Genomic DNA, 21,043 nt, shown 5'->3' on the forward strand with positions numbered 1-21,043 from the left:
TTCAGCATTGATGTGAAGTAGAAAGCAGTGAAACTGCGCAATAACATGGCCATATGAGCAAGAAAGGGGGGTAGAAGGTAACCCTAGGACTTGAGTCTGAAATGGAAGAGAGAAAGAAGATGCTGTCAGCAGCTAATGGAGAAGAAGAAAGAAATGCGGTAACATAGAATTTTTTAAATTTCCATTATAAGTAAGTTTTTTTCCTTGAGGTAGCCTAAAGATTATTGCATGCACTTAGGAAGGTAACTTCCTGGCTGTCACTTAATTTTGTAGTCATAGTTTTATTACAATCATCTGTAAAGAAGATTACACTTTTTTGTCTTCAGTTTCCTGTACGTTAGTAAGGAGCTATTAACTTGGTAAACATGACAATTTCTTGACAAAAGTAACTTTAAGGAAAAAGATTTATTTTTTTATTCTTAGTTATTTGACTAAAATTTGTAAATGCACAGATAGAACTCTGTATCTGTCTACCAATCTATAATGTAAATGCAAATGCCTTGGTTTGCCTGAGATAGGAATCTAATATTGATGTGCAGTCTTAAACTCAGAAAACAGAAGAGAGGAAAAATTAAATAACTTTTATTTGTTAGAGTAGCTATTGTCTTCTCATATATATCTTCCCTAGGGTATTCTGGGAAAACCACTTGAAAAGAGTTGCAAAGGACTGAATCTTCCTAAGCATCCTTATAAAAGTGGATGCAACAACTATTTGCTTTGATCTGTAAGCCTGATAAATCAGAGCATTAGATAAAGAATATTTGCCTGTCATTCAGCTTTATTGATAATATTGTGCAAAGCATTTGATATTGTCCCACACAACATCCTTGTCTCTAAAATGGAAAGACATGGCTTTGATGGGCGGACCACTCAGTGGATAAGGAGTTGGCTGGATGATTGCACTCAAAGACTTGCAGTGAATGGCTCAATGCCCAGGTGGACACCAGTGATGAGTAGTGTCCCTCAGGGGTGCATACTGGGCCCAGTATTATTTAATGTCTTTGTCAGGGACGTAGACAGTGGAATTGATGCACCCTCAGCAAGTCTGTGGATGACACCAAGCTGAGTGGTGTGGCTGATACTCCAGAGGGAAGGGATGCCATCCAGAGGGACCTCGACAGGCTAGAGAGGTGGGCCTGTGCAAACCTCATGGAGTTCAACAAGGTCAAATGCAAGGTTCTGCTGCTGGGTGGCGGCAATCCCAAACATGGATGCAGGCTGGGCAATGAGCGGATTGAGGGCAGCCCTGAGGAGAAAAAATTGGGGGTACTAGCAGATGAAAAACTGAATATGAGCTGGCAATGTGTGCTTACAGCCCAGAAAGACAGTCGCATGCTGGGCTGCATCAACAGAAGTGTGGCCAGCAGGTTAGGGGAGGTGATTCTGCTCCTCTGTTCGGCTCTTGTGAGACCCCACCTGGAGCGCTGCATTGGCTCTGGGGTCCCCAGCATAAGAAGGACATGAACCTGCTTGAGCAGGTCCAGAGGAGGGCCACAAAGAAGATCTGGGGGCTGGAGCACTTCCCCTGTGAGGACTCTCCCCTGTGAGGGAGTTGGGGTTACTTAGCCTGAAGAAGAGAGGGCTCTGGGGAGATCTTATAGCAGCCTCGCAGTACTTAAAGGGGGCCTACAGGAAAAACGGGAAGGGACTCTTTATCAGGGAGTGTAGGCATAGGGTGACAGATAATGGTTTTAAATTTAAAGGGGGTAGATTTAGATTAGATATTAGGAAGAAATTCTTTACTCTGTGTGTGGGGAGACACTGGAACAGGCTGCCCAGAGAGGTTGTAGATGCCCCCTCCATGGAATTGTTCAAGGCCAGGCTGGATGGGGCTTTGAGCAGCCTGATCTAATGGAAGCTGTGCCTGCCCATGGCAGGGGAGTTGGGACTAGATGGTCTTTAAGTTCCCCTCCAACCCAAACCATTTTGTGATCTATGATTCTGTAGCCTAACATGGACAGTCTTACACCCTTTTTGTTTTGTACTGGCTGTCATTTTTTCTGTTTCACTCATCACACAACAATTTCTCCGTTGACTTCAATGTCACATCATTAACCACAAAAGGAGTGACTCCCTTACTCATAATGGATTACAGCAAGGGGTGGGAGAAAGACGAGAAAACAAAGGGATGGAACTTGTTAGCTAAAACCTCGAATTAAGTGTTGTACCTTGTACTGGTTTTGCTCTGGAAACACACACATACAGAGGCAGATGAAGGAAGACAGTCAAAGCATTTCTATGGACGCTTTGTCCAAGAAAACCATCATCCCATAAACATATTGTGGAAATGTAAGAAAGGAAATGTATGTTTCAAAATCAGTGGTGCTTTTTATTTTCATCAGAGCAACTGAAAATTACTCAGACCTGATAATGGTCTCACCTGGGTTATTTCTAAAGAGAAACTGGACACATCTGGGATGGATGCAGTCTTGTAAAAAGGTTATTGACATGTGTATACATTACAAACATACACAAATATAGACTTCTAAGCTTTACTTAGACACCAAAATGACTACTTGATCCTTTTTTCCATAGTTGCTGAGTGTTCTGTTCTCACATTGACTTCCAGCTTATTGGAAATTTGGCTGCTGTACAAGCAAAGCCTATATAAACTTAGGAACTACCTTTTGTTCACAAACAACATTGTTTCCCATATGTGTACCTTTTAAGTTCAATGTTTAAGCCTTGCAAATCTAAAAATAACTAATAAAGATTAATGCATAGCTTTCTGTTTCTGAAATTTAATATAGTATTTTTATTACCTTCCATTTGTTTAATATTTTTGCCATGATTTTCAATAGTCATTTTCAATTGTTGGTTTAAATTGGTTCCCTAGGTAACACTTCATGCCTGCTGATTGCAAGGTTTTTCTATTTTTCAGTTATTTGTGTCCTGCTAGAAGCTGTTCTTTGGCATAGGGTGTCTTTTTTCATCATTGCTGTGTAGGCTTTGTAGTGGGGAAAGCCGTCTTGCATGCTTTTTGCATCTGTTGAATAGTTTGCTTCATTACATTGGTAGACTAATAATTACATGTTCAGAAAACTGGAGAGTTACTGCCACAAGAAGTGGTTCAGTGATCTACTGCTTCCTGATATCTTTTAATAAATTTTTTCGCTCCTCTTTTCTGTCAGTCTGAACTTTGGCTTATAGTTACTGTGATTATTTTGGATTTAAAGCACTCTGGTTTGTTTTTACTTTTCCTTTTCCAGCTAGATCGATTAATATTTGTTTGTCATACATTCTATTCTAAGTATCAGTCCACTACACTGCTATGCTAATAAAACAGAACTGCCAGCATTTTCTAAATATCATGGAATGACTTAGAGGCAGTTAGTGCCATTTAATTTTTGCAGTAAGTTATAAACTTATTTTCATAAAATCAAGAGGCATTATTTGTAAGCAGTTACAAACTGCTTTCTGAGCAATAGTACCAGCAATGCTAAAGACCAGGCTTTAGTAATATACAAGTGATTGAAAACATGAAGAGTTGGTTATGGAATTAACAGTCCAGAGATTATGGTGTTGTAACAGTTAAATAACTTTGTTTCTGCAACAGAACCAAACTACTAGCCCTTGAATTTCTTGTCCAGTTTTGTTATATTCCTACCTTGGAATATTTAGAATTTGAAGCCTAATATTTTATCCAGTTCATCAGCTTCGGTATTTTCTTTAGCTAGGCAATATTAGAGCACAAAGAAAGAGATATCAAGCAAGCACCCAACTCTCCAAGAAATGTGAGAGGTTTTTTTATATTTTTGAGAAACTTTGTTGTGGAAATAGTTTAAGGCATAAATCTCTTAAACTTTATTAATTGCTACTGTTTGCTAACACAGAAGTTTTTAGAGCAAATAATATATATAGACTACGTGAATTTTCTGCTGAGTATGAAATACACTGATTTTTATTTTTTTAAAATTAGTTCCTAGACTAATAGATTAATGTCACAAATGCAGTTTTATGAATTCAGCACAGGACAAAACAGAATAATGTTTTCTGAGGGAATAAGTTCTGATCTAAGTGGAAATGAGTAGAAGTAGGTGGCAAGAGAAAGACTTCAACTGATAATCTGCTCTGGCATTTTTGCTATCTTAAATGAAGATGAAAATGTAGGAAAGATGAACAGTAGAGGTGTAAAACCACAGCTATATTGGAATGACTTCTACAAATACTTGTTAATATTCAATAGCTATTACTGAGATAAATGAATGGAAAACATCCGAATATTTTTTCAGAGTTCATGTTTAAAGGTTTTGGCAGGGAAGAAGCTTTTTTACTTTGCATAGTAAGAGCATCCTAAAATTCCAACCTTAAAAAACAGTGGTGATGGAAATAAATAGAAATACCAGATGAAGCATATGATTACATCAGTGCATAAAGAGTATATGGTATGAATCTTAAGAATATGAGGACAAGCATTATCTAGGAGACGATGGAGAATGACAGGGAAACTTCAGATCAGTGCCCAGTGATGTACCTGCTCTCTTGGAAGGTTAGAGAAGGAGTTGTGCTAGAACTGCTGGGAGCAGGATGCGATGCTTGTCTGGGCACAGAGCAAGAAAAGAGGGAGGAAGCAGTCAGGAACTCTTCCTGCCTTTGTGCTCCATGAAGACAATGGATTTGCCACCAGGGGAGCTCCAGTTCTGCCTTTTCTATGGAATCTCCTACCTGTCTCTGACTTATTAAAACAGAAAGGAAATTAAGAAAACTTGGAGGTTACCTAGAGAGATGTAATGCAAGAATGAATGTAATATATATATAGGTAAAAATATGGTATGGCTTGTCTGTTCTAATATATCCTGACAGGTTTCTCTTTCCTGTTGTACCAAACCAAACGAAAATTCGTAAACCTTATAGTACAAAGTGCACAGAACACATTCACACAGGACTACAGGCATTTAATTTACAGGACTACAGGCATTTACTTTAATTAGGGCTGAGCTGTAGTCAGTAAAAAGTCTGTGAAGCTTTCAGTAACTAACTCATCTTTCCTTAAATAATGTTTATCCTTTGAGAAGAGGCTGCATTCCTTCTCAGCTTTTAGTTCATGAGGCAATCCTTGCCATCTTCTCCAGTACTCAGATTCTCTCCCTCTTTTTTTCCTTCCTACCCTGTCCTGCAAGGCTTTAGGGTATGAAGGAGAAGTTCCTCTTCCTAAAGCAGACATTAGGAGTTTATTCAGGGTTACAGCTCCTTCTGGTTTCCTTTCAACCAGGGAGATGGAGCCTTGTTAAAAATACAATATTCTGAAATGTCTATAGTAGAGTTATCAGACAATGTAGGTTGAATGCTCTTCAGACTTAACTACTGTCAAGGCCCTGAGGGTACCCCCAGCCCTGCCTGCTCCTGCCCAGCTCCTCAGGGCTCCCCCCACCTGCCCAGAGCGCAGGATCCCACATCAGCCCCCCCGGGGCCATCAGCCCCTGCCCCAGTGATGCTGCAGCAGGGCTGATCTCCAGCTCCCCACAGCCCTGCCCCGCCATGGGTGTTGCTGAGCTGGGCCCACCCATAGGCCCTTATCCCAGCCTTGGCCTGTCCTGGTCCCTGGGGAAGTGCCTGATGGCCATGGCTGGGGCTGCCCCAGTACCCCATAGCTGTTCTGCTCCTGGCTGGGAGGTGCGATGGGCCCTGGATGGCCTCTACGTGACAGCTGTAAGTAACAGAAAATAGACAGAAATCATATGTTGTTCAGGAAGTCTCGTGCTTGAGCTTGGGAAAACACTCAAGTATATGTGTACTTACCATATAATCGTTTTCATTTGGGCATCAGCTTGTGGTGCCCTTTTGGCCCATGGTTTGAGCTGATAGGCTGCTCTTAGGTTCTTATTTTGTATAAAGTTTTTTCTACATGGAATATTTGCTTTAAGCTACTGAGGTTTTTTACATTGTGTTGGAAGAAGGTGGCTCCACTAGAGTTTCAAGTGTTTGCCCTTTATACCCTTTCTCCTCACAAAATTATTATGTCCAAATGAAGCTTTTTCTAGCTGAAGAAAACCTTCGTCAGGTGTTGATCCATCAGTCATCAAGTAGAAGCTGTCTGAGGGTGGAGCTATTTGTACTTGTGCTCAGTGATGCATCATTTTGCTTTCTTAGAGCTCCTGCTTTAGGACTTAAATCTCAGCTGCTTTTTATGGACCTGTGTTTTAAGCAATAGATTTCAGCCAGTATTGCATTTTAATAACATCAGAAGAGGAAGAAAACACAAAAGCAATTTCTAATTAACAAGAATTCATAAACTGTTAATGACAGTCAGGCTTATTTCTGTATGTAAAGAATGAAATAGAGAAGAATTTAAAATAATGACAGAGAAGTGTTTAACAATAATCCATAAATACTTAAGACACTATTTTCCAGAAGCTGGCAAATTATATCAATGAAAGACCACTTTATATTTGCCCAATTTCTTACACTCTTTACTCAAGCAACTGCTCTGTCGACAGAGGCAGAATAGTGGGATACCCAGTCTCTAATACTCCAAGGAGATCCATAAGCATTTAGATCTTGTGGATCCTTGTTCAATGTCATTTCAGCTGATTTTGTGTTCTGACAAGGGACATTCATGAAACTGCTTTTTGCTGTACCTGTATGAGGAGCTAACTAGAGAAACAAGGCCCTTTCTGCAAAATTTTAAGATAGATTGACTGTTGTATTCTGTTCTTTGGAATATATATTTACTTTTTCACAGTGTTGTATTGCCTTTTGGCCTAGGTTTATTACCAGAGCATGTCAGTGGTCCTCAAGAATTGTATTTTTTGTGCATTGACAAGACTCTCATTCATCTTAGCTATGGGCCTGATCCAGTTGTTAAAAGTTAGGTTGAAAATATTTGTATAATAAGAATTACCTTAAACTTTTTTGTTCTTCATCCTCATACCTCTAAACTATACAGGCAAAATTTTAACTGAATATCTGGTTATTTTTTTCTTTTTTTTTTCAATATTAGGCCACTGACATCTGTGATCCAAACCCAGTCATGATGCTTATTCTATGTGTCTACCTATATGAAAGTCTCCCTCACTACTTACCCAAGAAGACTATAGAATTTACAGGTGCTCTCCATGCAACTGTTGTTAAACAGGTACCGATACCATTGAATTTAGGTTTGTAGCAGTACAAAGTTAAAACACTGTATGTATATCTGTGTTTATATTATCTCTATACTACACCAAAGAATTAATGGGTGTTATGTCATTTGGCTGTTAAATATAGAAGATGGAAGCATGCACCTTCTTCTTTTTCTCTTTTTCCTGACTTCTGCTGCTGTTTTTTTCCCTATGCTTGTAAGCACAGCAAAAATCTGCACAGTCTAACAAATCTGAGATCAAAGATAGAGAAGAATAAGAAATTAACAGGCATAGGAGTTCAGTGTACACTGCAAAAAAAAAATACTCAGAAAAACCGAGGTTATATAGTCTGTGGGCAGTCTATACCCCTTAGGAAGAAAAATCATCTACCTAGTTATTTGAAATACTACCTTATTTTCTGATATCCTTAGTTTGTATTTTGGAACTTAGCTGCAGAACACACCTTTTATACTCTAAAAATCGAATAAAAATGGGCTGATGTTGTTGTTGTTGTTGTGATATAGGTGCGTCTGAAAAACCCAAGCAGTAAAACTTTGATGTACAACGCTATTCTTGTAGGAAGAGATGCTGATGATTTCTCATTACCTAAAGGAAACACTGTAACTATTGCCCCTAAGTAAGTAATGGATTTTTTAGTGTTACTAATAAGTTTAGGAGTATGGAAATAGAAACCTATGAATTTAATAGTGATGGAACACTAGAAATATGTTCAACTACAAACAGGGCAAAATTAGTCAGTATAAAGATAAGGCTTTTTGTCCTTAACCTATAACTAATCTAGAGTAATTTATCAGTGCGATACTTGCAGTTTAGCTCAATAGATCTTTGAGAGCAGAATACAAGCCTTCAGATCATTAGAGGAGTCATATGTGTCCAATAAATGTTTTTGTCCTAATGTATTGAAAGCTTTGATTTTCAGTGTGGATCTGCTGTTCTTATATTTTTTTTTTTCTCAACTGAAGTTGAAATACCTCCTCTGAACTTGATTCACATTTTTTACATCAGTGCATTGTAGAATCATGGGCAGGTAAAAAATCTTTCTTGTAAGATTTCAGGATTTGTTTCTTATTAATTGAAGCATGGCTGGAAACTTAAAAGACCATGACACAGGTTTGATAACAGTGTTAGACTGCTTCTTTTTGCCCCCATCCTCCTTCCTCACCAAGACAGAAACTGTTGCAGCTGCAGTGTGGTTATTTTTCTATTTTACATTTCTGAAAGCCATCTAAAGATTCTTTTTTTGAAAGAGAGATTTAATTTTGGGGCAACTTTAGGTTCTTAACTTTTTTGGTAGCAGAAATACTCATGGTATAGCACCATCTTTTTCTTTTTGTTCACTAAGTGCTATGTAGCTTTATGACTAGATACAGGAATTTCACTAGTCCCTGTTTAACTAGTGAAGACAAGAGGGATGTAGCAGTGACTCTAGCTGTCAGTTAAGAGTTTTTAAGTTTAGACTGCCAGTCTATTCAAGATGTTCTTTTGCAGATAAAATGGATTAGAGATTGTAAAAAGGCAAACAAAGGTCAACATTTGTTTGAAAAATAACCTGTGAAGAAGAAGAAAAATATCAAATATACATTGCCAAATTCAAGAAGACTCAACATAAATACAATGCTCTTTAAGGATGATCAATATTTCAGTATTAAGTGATGTGCCTATTGTAAATATATGCAAGAAGGACAGCAAGTAATGCTATGTTTTCAGTAAGCTCTGAGGCTGATTTCATTCCATTTTCTTTGCAATTACTTCGAATAAGAATTAACATAAAAATGTAATCCTTGAAAACATCATGTGTTTCTCTGAAAGGTCAATACCATGGCTGTTTTCTACTTCACCTTTAAAAAACCTCCCAAAAACCAAGACACAAATGAATGTGTACAACCTTGTCATTAAGCTGCTTGACATTATATATAGCAACAAGTATTTGAAAAAATGCATGGAAATAAAAGGTTGTGGAAATGTCAGTCATCCACTGGTGACCTCTGCAGAGTTTATCATAATGTAAGCTAACTTGTAATCTTGGTCACTAAATGAAAAATAGGTTCTTTGTAATTAACAGATTTCTTAATATTTCTTAATATGTTTGAGAACTCCAAGCATCGGTGGGATGGTGGGAGTCTTGTAGGTGCTTTATATTAGATCATAATATCATAGGTGGGTTTGGAAGTGATAGTAATATGAATAATAAACCAATACCTCTGTTTAACTGATTATGTGTAGGCTTATTGCTATTAGTGCTGCTTGATATTCAGTTGTATAAAGTCAAGAAAAATGGCAGAGGATTTATAGGACAGATAGTTCTGCTTTCTTTGGAAAGAATGCCTTCAGAAATGAGGTGGACTTATAACAGACTTTTAGAAAAAAAGAAATTTATTTATGGCCTGAATGAAAAGTGAGGGTGGGTTTTCAGTGTATTCAGTAAGAAATGTGATGTGAGGTATTAGTAAAACTTAATGGAGTTATTTTTTGACAGGAACGTTAGCATCACTGAGTATAACCTGTTTACGAATAAAAGATGTTAAAATAGCTAGAAAGAGGCACTTCACATTAAAGTTACTTGTTCTACTTTTAGAAGTAAATAATCCATAAATATGGGACTGGAGGCAGATGAATCAATGTGTTAAAATCACTAAGCCTACTTGGTATATGAGAGAAGATGAGTTCTAGTTTAAAAACAGGAGTTATACTTTAAAAAGCTTTTTGAGTATCTATAACGGTTCAGAGAACTTAAGGTCAGATATGTCTGCATCCTTGTTCCCCTGAACTGAAACCTGTCCCTGTGAATTTATGGATTCTGTATAAAAATATGGATATGCCTTCACCACTAGTTCATCTTTCAGTGCGAGCTAGCTTGATACCAGCCAGCTTTTTTACCCCTGAAAAACCAGGTACTTTAGATAAACTAGTAAGCAAGAAGCAGTTAAAAATAGCAGCTATTGCCTTGTGAAGACCTGCTGCAGGGCTCCAGTCAAATTGTAAAGCTTGCTTTGCCAAAGTTTCAGGGTAGAAGGTCAAGGGAAATATTAGCAGTTCAGAGAACGTTCACTCATGAGAGTTCAGGCAACTACAGCTGACAAGATGAACCATAGCCTTGATAGGGAGGCTAAAGAAACTGAAACTTGTCAGTCTTCTGGTTGGAGAGCCAGAAGACCTTAAGTAAGACATGTCATGCATAGAAACTTGCCTCCCATTATCTGACAAATATATATATTCCTATATTTGGAAGTAGCTATAATTGGATTTAAGATGACTGTGGGTCATTATAATCACTAATGAGGAGTAAGTGTGACTAACTACTCCTGTTGGACTTGCTGGGTGAGCACGCTTAGCATACAGGGTTCTGGAGATGAAGGCCCAGTCTGAAAGAACTGCGTTTACTCCCCAGGGGAGATGAACTGCAGGAAACTGATAAGCTAAACATATCAGGGAAAAATTTGTGCAGAAAGACAAAGGGTAATGAAAAGGAGTTACTTAAATATATTAGGATCCATGATGCAGCATTAGATAAGATGCCAGTGATTTTAAACTAATAATAGCAAAGTGACAGAAATATGCAATATATGTCTGTATTTTCAGAGAGGCATGACAATGTATACTGTGGTCCACTACTAGCTGGAGAAGCTCATAAATGGCTGTGGTGGATTAAACTTGGCCAGCTGCCAGACATCCACCCAGACACACTCTCACACCCTCTCCTCAACATGACAGGGAGGAAAAAAATTGCTAAAAATGTTTGTGGGTTGAGACAGATGGAGAGACTGCTTACCAGTGACCATCACAGGTGAATCAGGCTTGAGTTAGGGGAAATTGTTTTAATTCTTTTTCAGTTGAAATAGACCTTTGTAGTGAGAAACGAAGATAAAAATTAAACCATCACCTCATCTCTTCCCCACCCTCTTCTCCCAGACTTGACTTTGCTCCCACATTCCAGAGTCCTCTGCCTTCTCCCCCTGCCACCCTGAATGGCGCAGGGGGTAATGCAGTCACTTCATAACAATTCCTCTCTGCTTCTCCTTCCTCCTCATGCTTTTCTCCTGCTCTGTGAGTCCTCCCATGGGCTGGAATCCTTCAGGAAAAATTTGATCCAGCATGGGCTATCCATGGATCACAATTCCTTCAGGAAATATCCAGCTGCTCTGGCATGGGACCCTCCATGGCCTGCAGGCCTGCAGTATGGATATCTGCTCTGGTGTGGTCCTCTCCATATTCTGCAGGGAAATACCTGCTCTGGCAGCTGGAGTACCTCCTCTCCCTTTCCTTCTCTGCCCTTGATGTTCCCACTGCTGTTTCTTACTCTTTTACCTTGCTCCTCTGCCTTTGTGACGTTTTTGCCCTTTCTTGAGTATGCTTTCACAGAAGTGCCAGCAGCTTGGCTGATGGGCCCAGCTGTGTCCCACAGTGGGTCCATTATAGAGCCAGCTGGAACTGCCTGTGTCCTGCGCAGGGCAGCTCCTGCTCTCTTCTCACAGAGGCTGCCCCTACAGCCTCCTGCTACCAACACCTTGCCTCCTACACCCAATACCTGTCAGGAATGAATATTTTATATCAATTGGCCAAGGTAAAACTGGCTTTAATCCTAAGCAGCTGAACATCAGGGAAATCTGTCATTCTGCTCTGGCTTTGGGGTGCATCAGAACATTCTCAGTGTAGCTGAGTGTCAGATCTTGCATATAATGTAATTAATCTTTGATCTGAGATTCCCACTCTCCAGGGCACTGTGTTGTGCTATAGAGACTTGCAGTTCACAACAGTAATAACGTAAAGGTCTCTAAGTTCTCTTACGTGGTGTAGACATGCCTATAAGTTCCTCAGTCTGGGTATCTTAACAAAAGAAATGATGAAGATGACTTGATCAATATTTAAAAGTACCTTCTTGGGAAAGGGACCTGTTTAACTGCAATAAATATGGAACAAAACTTTTTATAAGAACAGCAGCTTGAAGCTGGGGTTTTACAAATTCAGCCTGGAAGTATTGAAGATGATTAGCTATTGATGGGAAGAAACTCTATCTGACTGACAAATTCTTTAACTGTAGGGGTTTTGTAAATCACAGAATATTGAAAATGGTACAGGAAGTGACCTCAGAAAGTTATTTAATCTAGTCTTCTGCCTCAGATAAAATAGGGTGCTTTCTCTGAATAATGCTTCTGCCAAATGGCAGTTATCAGAAACAACTGAAGGATTTATATGATATATATGAAGGATGCAATGTGTAACTACTTTGGACTGTGTTATCTAGTGATTTCTGTTGGCCTTACACTTTGCAAATTTTATCCCTCCAAACAACATTTTATCTTTCTTTTCCTACACTGAAGAATTTGATTGCTTGCTTTTTTGAAAGATGGTACATGCTGAGGTGATAAAGAAATTAGGAATCTTTGACCCCTACAGTGTATCAACTGAAGCGGGTGTGGATGGAGCTAGTTATAACAATATAAGAATGTACAAGATTATAGAACAATTCCATGAGCTGAATTTTCCCTCAATTTATCTTGACTGCAACACAGATGAATAGAGAAGAAAACTAAGCAACTTTGTGTTTCCCCTGATGCTGGCTTTGCCACAGAAGACAACAGTTCACAATTCAAATCAGATTTCTTTGCTGTTGCATGAGCCAGAGGGCAAAGATCAGGCAGTATTCCATATGCTGCATTTCCCTGTTATTCATGTTCATGACAAGAGCAGAGTAGACTCCTTAAAACTTGATCCTTAAAGTGGCTTTGGGAGTGGGTATCTCAGGCAATATACTCCTCTGAGAGTCTGCAGTTCCAGGATGCATTTTCCAGGATATTTTGAATGGCAGGGTGACTTAGGAGCATCAGACTCTGAGGGGCTTAACAGCTCTTCACTGTCAAAAATGGTAACATCTGGGATCTCTGCAGCAGGAACATGAAAGGTGTAAGAGCGAGTTTTGCAGGACTTACAGGATTTCATAATTGATTCTCAGAACTGAGATAATGAGATTTTTGGTGTTAGCAAGTACTCTGGTCAATATCATACTCCTTTATCCTAGGTATTAAGCCTAGATATCATGCTGGGTTAATTCGATTACCTATAGTAATCCTTTCCGCGGTTTGGTGAGCTTTCTTCAATTCTGCTATATCCTTTTTGAGGTAGAGGTGTAAACAGTAATTAAGGTTTGAGCCCTTTGGTTGGGATCTGGTGGCCTAGTGGTGATCTATGTTGTTGTCCATTCCTTTTCTAATTATTCCTAACACTTAATTTGCTTTACTGGATATTTCCCAGCACTGTGCTGATGTTTTCATGAAACTATCTGTTGCAAATCCTAGGTTCTCAATGGTGAGTTATAATGGCTTAGAGGCAATAATTTTATGTAAATACAGACCTGCTTTCCCTGTTTGCCTCTCTTAACATCTATGTATGATGAATTTCCTTGTCATTTTGTTGTCTCATAAGGTCCTGCAATCTTTGCACTGTCAATCTTTGTCCTTACAACCTGGAGCAGCTTAGAACATCAGTAAACTTCCTTACTTTCCAGTTGTCACAGACCCTTGAGGAGTCCATTAATGGCCTTCCTACAGAGTAAGAAGTGTTAGTTCTTACATTATGTTTCTTTGCTTCTTTCCTTGCTTCTTCCTTTGCTTCTTTCCTGTCTGCTAGTTTTCTTGTAAATCTATAGAAAGGGGCTTCGTTAGAAATAGAAGAATTAAATCATCCCTCATCATGTTCTTGTTGAACTCCTTTAATGAACTCCGACAGGTTTGTAAGGCAGGATAACATTTTACAGATGTTGACTCCTGCCAGTTAGATCTCATTTATATGGATCTTGTTTATAGTAGATTTCATTTATACTTATCCTATTCTTTTATTCTTTATGATTGTTTTTACTACCTTCCATGGTATAGATTTGAGACTTAAAGGCCTGTTAGTCTCCTGATCTTCCCCCAATTTTTTAAAAGATATTGGTGTTCTATTTATCACCATGCAGTTCTCAGGTCCCAAGGTAGTTTTAAGAATGTGCTGTATATATATCTATATTCCTCACCATCCCCCCAGCCCCCCACCCCAGTCCGTCATAAGAATGAGGTAAAGGAACTCCCAGAAAGTTTCCTCGACAGCAGCTGTCATCCAGGGACAAATCCTGCCATTACTCCCATCAAAATATGTTTATAGAACTTCTGCCATCATTGTGATTGCTCAATTTACATGAAGAGATGTGTGCATTGAGTTCACTTGGAAAAGTAGCTGTTATTATGGAAGCTGTAAACCAAATGTAAATTAACATGATTCTATTGAAGGCATGGTATGCTGATCGCTGTTACAAGTCCTCTACTTTAGCACTTACTTATGTAAGTGTATATACACACAATACGTGATAGGCGTATTTCACACAGTGCTGTTAGTGTATTGCCTTTGCTTTAGAATTCCCAGCTGGCAGGAGACATAATCACACATAATTTCCCTCTGCCCTCTGTTTTAATTCTTTTCTCTCAGGCTGCACAGTTCATATTAATTGTTTAATGGGGAAGGCTGATCTGGGTTAGGGAGAGGCTTCCTTTTGACTTTAGTATCTGCTATCTCTTCCAGAAAGACAACCAACAAATCTGCAGTTTACAGATATAACCTTTTCCTATATTTTAAGAATTCCTTTGAAGTATTATTTAATCAGCTTGAGTAAATTGAGAAATTTCAAGGATTTCCTGTAGGTTATTTTCTTTCTGCCATCTCTTTCATACAGATTGTCAGGGGATAAATTTTAAAATTTCTTTAACTACATAGAATAACATTACAATGAAAGCATAAACCAGTCAGCTGGATTTTTGGGATGTATTTTGAGATATTCTACTTGCAGGTCCAAAAATATAGTTGGGTGGTTTTTTTGTTTGTTTAGAGAAAGCTCTCTCTGCTCTGGTCATATGCGTAGAAAGGCAGAATGCATTTAGATTCCACTGTTCTTTTGCTTTTAGAACAATCCTACACAATATAATTTTTCTGACCTTCATGCCATCTTAAGACATCAATCTCAAAATCAGAGAGTGATTTTGAGATCTTGAAAGTGCGAGACTCAGCCACTAAACTTTTCTTATTGATCTTGCTTAGTTCAAGGACTAATGCAAATCAAGTGTAAACTTAACTCTTACCTAGTCTAAACTCTAGTTCCATGTGGGCTTCCCTTCTCCAGTTCCCCATCAGACTTGAGCTCTTGCTTGTATGAGAGAACTTTGTTTTTTCCACCTCTTAATTACTCAGCTTTACTAATTATTCTGAAGGGTTTTTTACTATTTTTTTTCTCAATCTTCAATGACGATTTGATTAATAACATCTAGATCTACCTCACAACATGCATAACAGGGTGTCTGACTGTTTAACTCAACAAAACCCTATTCAAATAGAGAGGCATAAAGTAAATCAGTTGTTAACTTAGGGTAATACTATAAGGAAAGAGAACTTCCTGTGCTAGTGTGTGTGGGAAGAAAAATTAAACTACATGCTGAGGTCATAAAGAGTATTGTTCTTTTCCTATCTATATAGTTCTTTTGTTAGGCAGAAGATTGAACAACAAAATATTTCAGAAGAAACAAATGACTTGCTTTTCTAGCCCCCTTACCTTACAGACTCTTAAATGTGCTGTGCTCCTGAAATGACATTTCTGAGCCATCTCTGAGTTACAATTTGTGCCTATTTAAAGTATTATTATTATTATTATTATTTTGCCTAGGAGACAAACAAGTATAAATGTGGAATTCACTAGTCGTTTTCTGCGCCCTGCTGAAGCAGTGTTGCTAATGATCTCAAAGACTGTGGGTGGAATAGATGGTGCCACACTGACATTCTCTCTGAAATCTGAAGTCAAGCATATAGAGCCTGCTGTAAGTTCATGTGTGTATGATTAATATTGTTCATCTGTATGTTGCATCAAACAAAAGTAAACTGAGGTAAGAATAAAAATGTGAGTTGCCATCAGCATTAGCCTTTGACCTATGGATTTTCAGGTCACCAATATTATCCTATGTAAATGCAGAGAAAAGCCATGGGGAATATCTAAGATGCCCAAGGACATAAATCACACTTAGATCCTAGATAAATTTAAAAATTTTGTACTAATTGCTCTGAAAATAAATCTGGAGCCCTCTCAGCATATGAATGCTTTTGGAAATTCCATTGCGGAGGTGTTGATACGTCTGTCCAGCCTAATGGTTTCAGTTGTCACATGTAGATGGGCAGCAAGCTTTTGTTAGATGTTGCTAGGTTTATCTGTGCTTTCTAACTTTAGACAGTCTTTAGATTTAAGATATATCCCAGAAATAGTAAGAGCAGAGATAGGCATGTGTTCCATCATTTGTTATCAAACATTCATTGAGCAAATCTGGATAGATCCTCTTCTGAACTTAGATGGTGTTTATTATGCGATTCTCTTTTTTTTTTTTTTTTCTTTCCATGACTCTCTTTATACCATAGCAATAGACACTGATGTTAGAAAGGAAGGTTATGGAGGAGAAGAAAATAGAGGGAAGGCAGAAGAGGTAGCTTGGTTCTTGGCCCTGTGCTATCATTTTGAAGAACACTTAAAATATTGTGAAATTAATGCATGTTTAAAAAGAAATAGGCTTTAATTATTCTTTACTGGCAACAAAGCCTGGCATTTAAATTATTAATTTTGTAGTCACCAGTGGTCGAATACATGGTTCTATTCTTTGTAATATTTTCATTTTTAAAAAATGTATTATACATAAATGTAATTTTGCAACTTTTTCATATTGATATAAATTTTTGCTCTTTTTCAGGATATATTAAAATGCAGATCGCCATGTTATGAGCTGAAGAAAGTTATTCTAAATGTTACTAATCCCTTCAGAAATGCCGGCATATTCAGGTAGATAGTGCTGGAAAGACAAACCTATAATGATCATGCCATTTTACCAACTCTTTTCCATAATTTTCTTCTTATCCTTAAGAATGTAAAACCTTGAGGTTAAATTATAGGGATTTACATTATCAAAATCATTACAAGCACTATGAAGTGGAAGCTATCATAATGAATAAAGAAGATAAATAAGCCTTAATTGAACTCTGTCTCAGTGTAAGCATTAAAGCTAGAGTTTTAATCAAGTGGAGTTCATGAACCTTGCTTGTATTTTTGTGATTGACTCAGGTCCAGCAGAATTCCAAAGAGAAACAAACCATGTTAATTAATAGTTGTTTAGATTTTCCCCAATCTGCTTTATCCTGCTGTTTAAATTATTAAGCATGCAAAAGAAAAAATCATGCTTTTGCCTTGGGGTTCATATCACTATCAGTTAATCTAATTTTTCATCTGTATTCATCATAGATGTAAAAACTGCAGAATTAATAATGTTGCTTTCCTTAATACAAAAGAAAGAGTGTGCTGTGCCCCTTTAAAATCTATTTATGTGATCTGACTCCACATTTTGTCTTTAGTCTATGGAGCTAAACATTGCTTCATGTCATACATTTATTTACAAGAACCATTTTCCATAACATCTTTAGCTTGTTTTACTGATCCGTTTAATATACATGTTACATAGGCTGCAAATTAAATTTCTCTTTCATCTGCAGAATAGGTTTGGTACAGACACCTTTAAGAGGATTGTTTTCACTGCTCCAGGAGTGTGCTCTGGCATAAGCCTCCTACATAGGAATCATATGAGTTTATTTAGCTTCTGTCTTTTTTTTAAGTCCTTGAGGTGGTCAGTGAGACTGCCAGTAATCGGTGCTATGATGTGGATAACTCTCTTGGAAAGAATAGATTAAAGGTGATGAAGTAATTTAATTTTATATATATCACTGACAAGCTACTTGGCAGCTACTTGAAGTGATCATCAATCTGGGAAACATTTGAACCAGTAATCTAAAATAAAAGATTCATTGTATCATGTTTCCAGTGTTTTCAACCATCTAGTGTTCCATCAGGGGCTGCACTGCTTAGTTGCAAATAACACTAGGAAATGCACTTGTGATACCAAGGAAGCAGCTCTTTTACAGAAAAATGGGCCAAAAATTCTAAAACTATATAGATGTATATATAGATAGATATATAATGTATATATATGTGTGTGTATATATATGTGTATAATATAGATGTATAATATAGTATGATTTAGGAAAAGGACAAATTAAAAATATGGGTGCCTCTCTGACCTTGTGCCAGATATAAAGCAAATATTCAGATAGTTCCAAAAGCTGTAAATTCTGCACCCTAAACTAGTCCTTGCCTAGCATTTGGCTGTTTGTTAGATGTTACCCATTCTATCAATTAAATAATGTACAGAAAAGGAAAGAAGATCTCAGAATCTTCTAGGAAAAACTAAAGTTAAGCACTTGCTTATGGTTTGTCAGGGAAATCACAATTTACTCTATCTCAATAGATTTGTTATTTACAAAAGCAAAATAAAATTACCTGAGCTTTTTTCCTTCAAATATAAATGACTCAGTTATTCAATAACTTAATTTAGCACAGATCATAGTATAAATTACATTTCAGAAAATTATTTGTGATTAAAGTATATATATGATTTGTCTTACTATTGAAATGGGCATTATTTTTCTGGTATTATTATTTTTTTTTTAATTTATTGAGAAGAAAATTGAAAATTGGTCTGCATGTCATGACATGGCTGTAGACCATCCCCATGATTACAAATCAACCTATGGTATTGATGAGGTAGTAGCTTATGATATTTACCAATAACCCTTGAATAAGTGCCTCAGGATTTTGCATGCTTATATAAGCTTTAAAAATAACATGGCTTAAATTGTGCAAAATTTGTAAAGAATTAATGAATTATCAAATAAATAGTTTTTTTAAAAAGCTGTTTAATTAATTTTTAAGAGTTCTAAAGTTTGAAAATAATAAGATTCTTTAACAAGCCTTTATTTAAAATATAGAATAAACTGAGTTTTGTCTTCATCCTGCAAGTTAAAAATAGGGTAATTATGTGTACTTGCCATACTCCAGGGTCATTTTGCTGGAATCCACGAGTTACTTAATGCAGCCAGAGCAAGTATATCAAGCCAGGCAAGTAAAGCAAGAGCAAACATTCAGGTGAGTATTAAATGGCTATTGCTAATTATAATGTATTGAACAATACAATTCTATTAGTATTACATCTTTGTGTATAGCTGTGTGCATACCCGTTGTAAAGAATTATAGGTTAGGACATGGGAATATTGTAGAATTATGTAACATTTTAAAAACACTTTACAGATAACTTACTCAAAGAGTGGAGAAAAGATTAATATGGTGTAAAATATAAAAATGGGTGTAGTATGCCATTTGGCAATAGTGTTAGGATTGAAAGGTGAATTGTTGGTAGTACCCCCATGCTGGGATAGGGACAACCATGGTGACTTAGGTGACTGAAATGCTGAAAACTAGTTCCTGTTCACTACAACAGGATTAGTTCTGATTCCTGGAATGAAGAAAGTAAATATATTTGAAGGTGCAACAGTAAGGTCAAGTTTTTATTTATAAATAGGCAGTCTATAGAATTCTAATTGTGCTGAAGTGTAAAATGTTACAGGTTCAGTAGGCTCCTGCAGCTGCAAAAACAGAATGAGAGGTTATTAGTGCAGCTATATTGATATAAGGTAATGTAATTTCGTGTCTGGACATTATTGCTTAACTGACCATGAACAGATTTCCTAACATAGTAAATCTGGAAGGAGAAGGAAAGTTTAAAGTAAGTGTGGTAAAGACAATAAAATGGCAAAGAATAAAAAACAGAAAGCAATTGGAATGAGAGTCAAGGAGAGAGGTAAGCAAGGATCTATGCATAAGACTTAGAGTCTGCAGAATGGTATTTCTGTCTTCACTGTCTTTAATTGTTAGACAGTGAGATAAATGCCAATAAGCTTAGATGAACTTGCAGAAATCTTTGCGGGCATTGAAGAGATGAGATGTAATCAGAATCACTGATAGTCAAGGTTAAAGGAGAAAGAGAGAATCAAAAAGGTTTGAGAGCTAAAATTTGTGGCACTCTCCAGAAGTGGCCCAGCATAAAGAACTGCCACAAATATCTGAAACAATTTTTGGAACTTGCCGGATATCAAGGATTGACAGTTTAATAACTCTACTTTTCAATCATAGTCTGAAAGTGTTAATTCTAAGTCTTTTTGATGATAGATTTTGCCTTCACATGTTGGGCAATTTATTTAGAAAGATCCATTTCTCTAGACTTCTGTCACTTCAACCATGTTTTATAATTATTTATTCATAAAGCAGTATTTATAATCATCAACTCGAATAGTATAGTAACTAAAAAAACACCAACAGAAGTAAGAAGTCAGCTTACAGGAAAGATTACCGAAGTGTGACCAACCAGGTTTCTTCTCATAGAGGCAGGATCTAGCTTTGAAAATACACCATCAGCAGTATGCTCACAATACATGTGAAGAATACTCCAGCCCAGAAATACTCTCAAGAAAGAATACCATAGCCTCCAGAATGCTATTACGTAGGCATTTTAAGTGGATGTATTCAATGCCATTCTGTCCCTCATTTGTGTTCTGTGGGCTGCACTGATTGTCAGTGTCCTGTGTGCCTTGTGCACTTACAGCTAAGCTACACATACCAGGTGTGCTATAATGGAATAACCTCCAGTGATTAATGATTGTTAGTTTTGAAAGTGCAGCCAACATCAGCACAATGATTTTTGTCCAAAACCTGCAGATCTGTTTAGGAAGGCTTGTATCCAAGAGGAAATGGCCATGCCTATTTCATGTAATGCCTAGTAGAAGAAAGAGTCTGGTTGTAACTACTAGTTACTCTGAGCCTACTAAACAACATTGGACTGCTTTGATTGCATGTTACTTCTGTTCATATTTTTTACAAAAAACCCCACTTAGTCTTTTTGGAATGTAATTAAAAACGTGATGCAATAAAGAATCAATGTTCATATCTCCTGTGCTCCCAGTTCTCATGGGGAGATAGGTAACATTTAGAACTCCAGTGCCATTAGCATATGCCAGAGTAAAGG

General features: G+C 37.3%; 1 protein-coding gene across 1 annotated transcript in view; it reads left to right on the plus strand.

Moving 5' to 3' along the window:
• Nucleotides 1-21,043, plus strand: part of CFAP47 (cilia and flagella associated protein 47) — a 346,829-nt gene that overhangs the window by 111,764 nt on the left and 214,022 nt on the right. Inside the window, 5 exon segments of the mRNA XM_064473493.1 lie at nt 6,941-7,075; nt 7,586-7,702; nt 16,040-16,216; nt 16,832-16,920; nt 19,024-19,110. Of these exon segments, the coding sequence (XP_064329563.1) occupies nt 6,941-7,075; nt 7,586-7,702; nt 16,040-16,216; nt 16,832-16,920; nt 19,024-19,110 (605 nt within the window).

Source organism: Phalacrocorax carbo, chromosome 1 (assembly GCF_963921805.1).
Source record: "Phalacrocorax carbo chromosome 1, bPhaCar2.1, whole genome shotgun sequence".
Classification (NCBI taxonomy): Eukaryota; Metazoa; Chordata; class Aves; order Suliformes; family Phalacrocoracidae; genus Phalacrocorax; species Phalacrocorax carbo.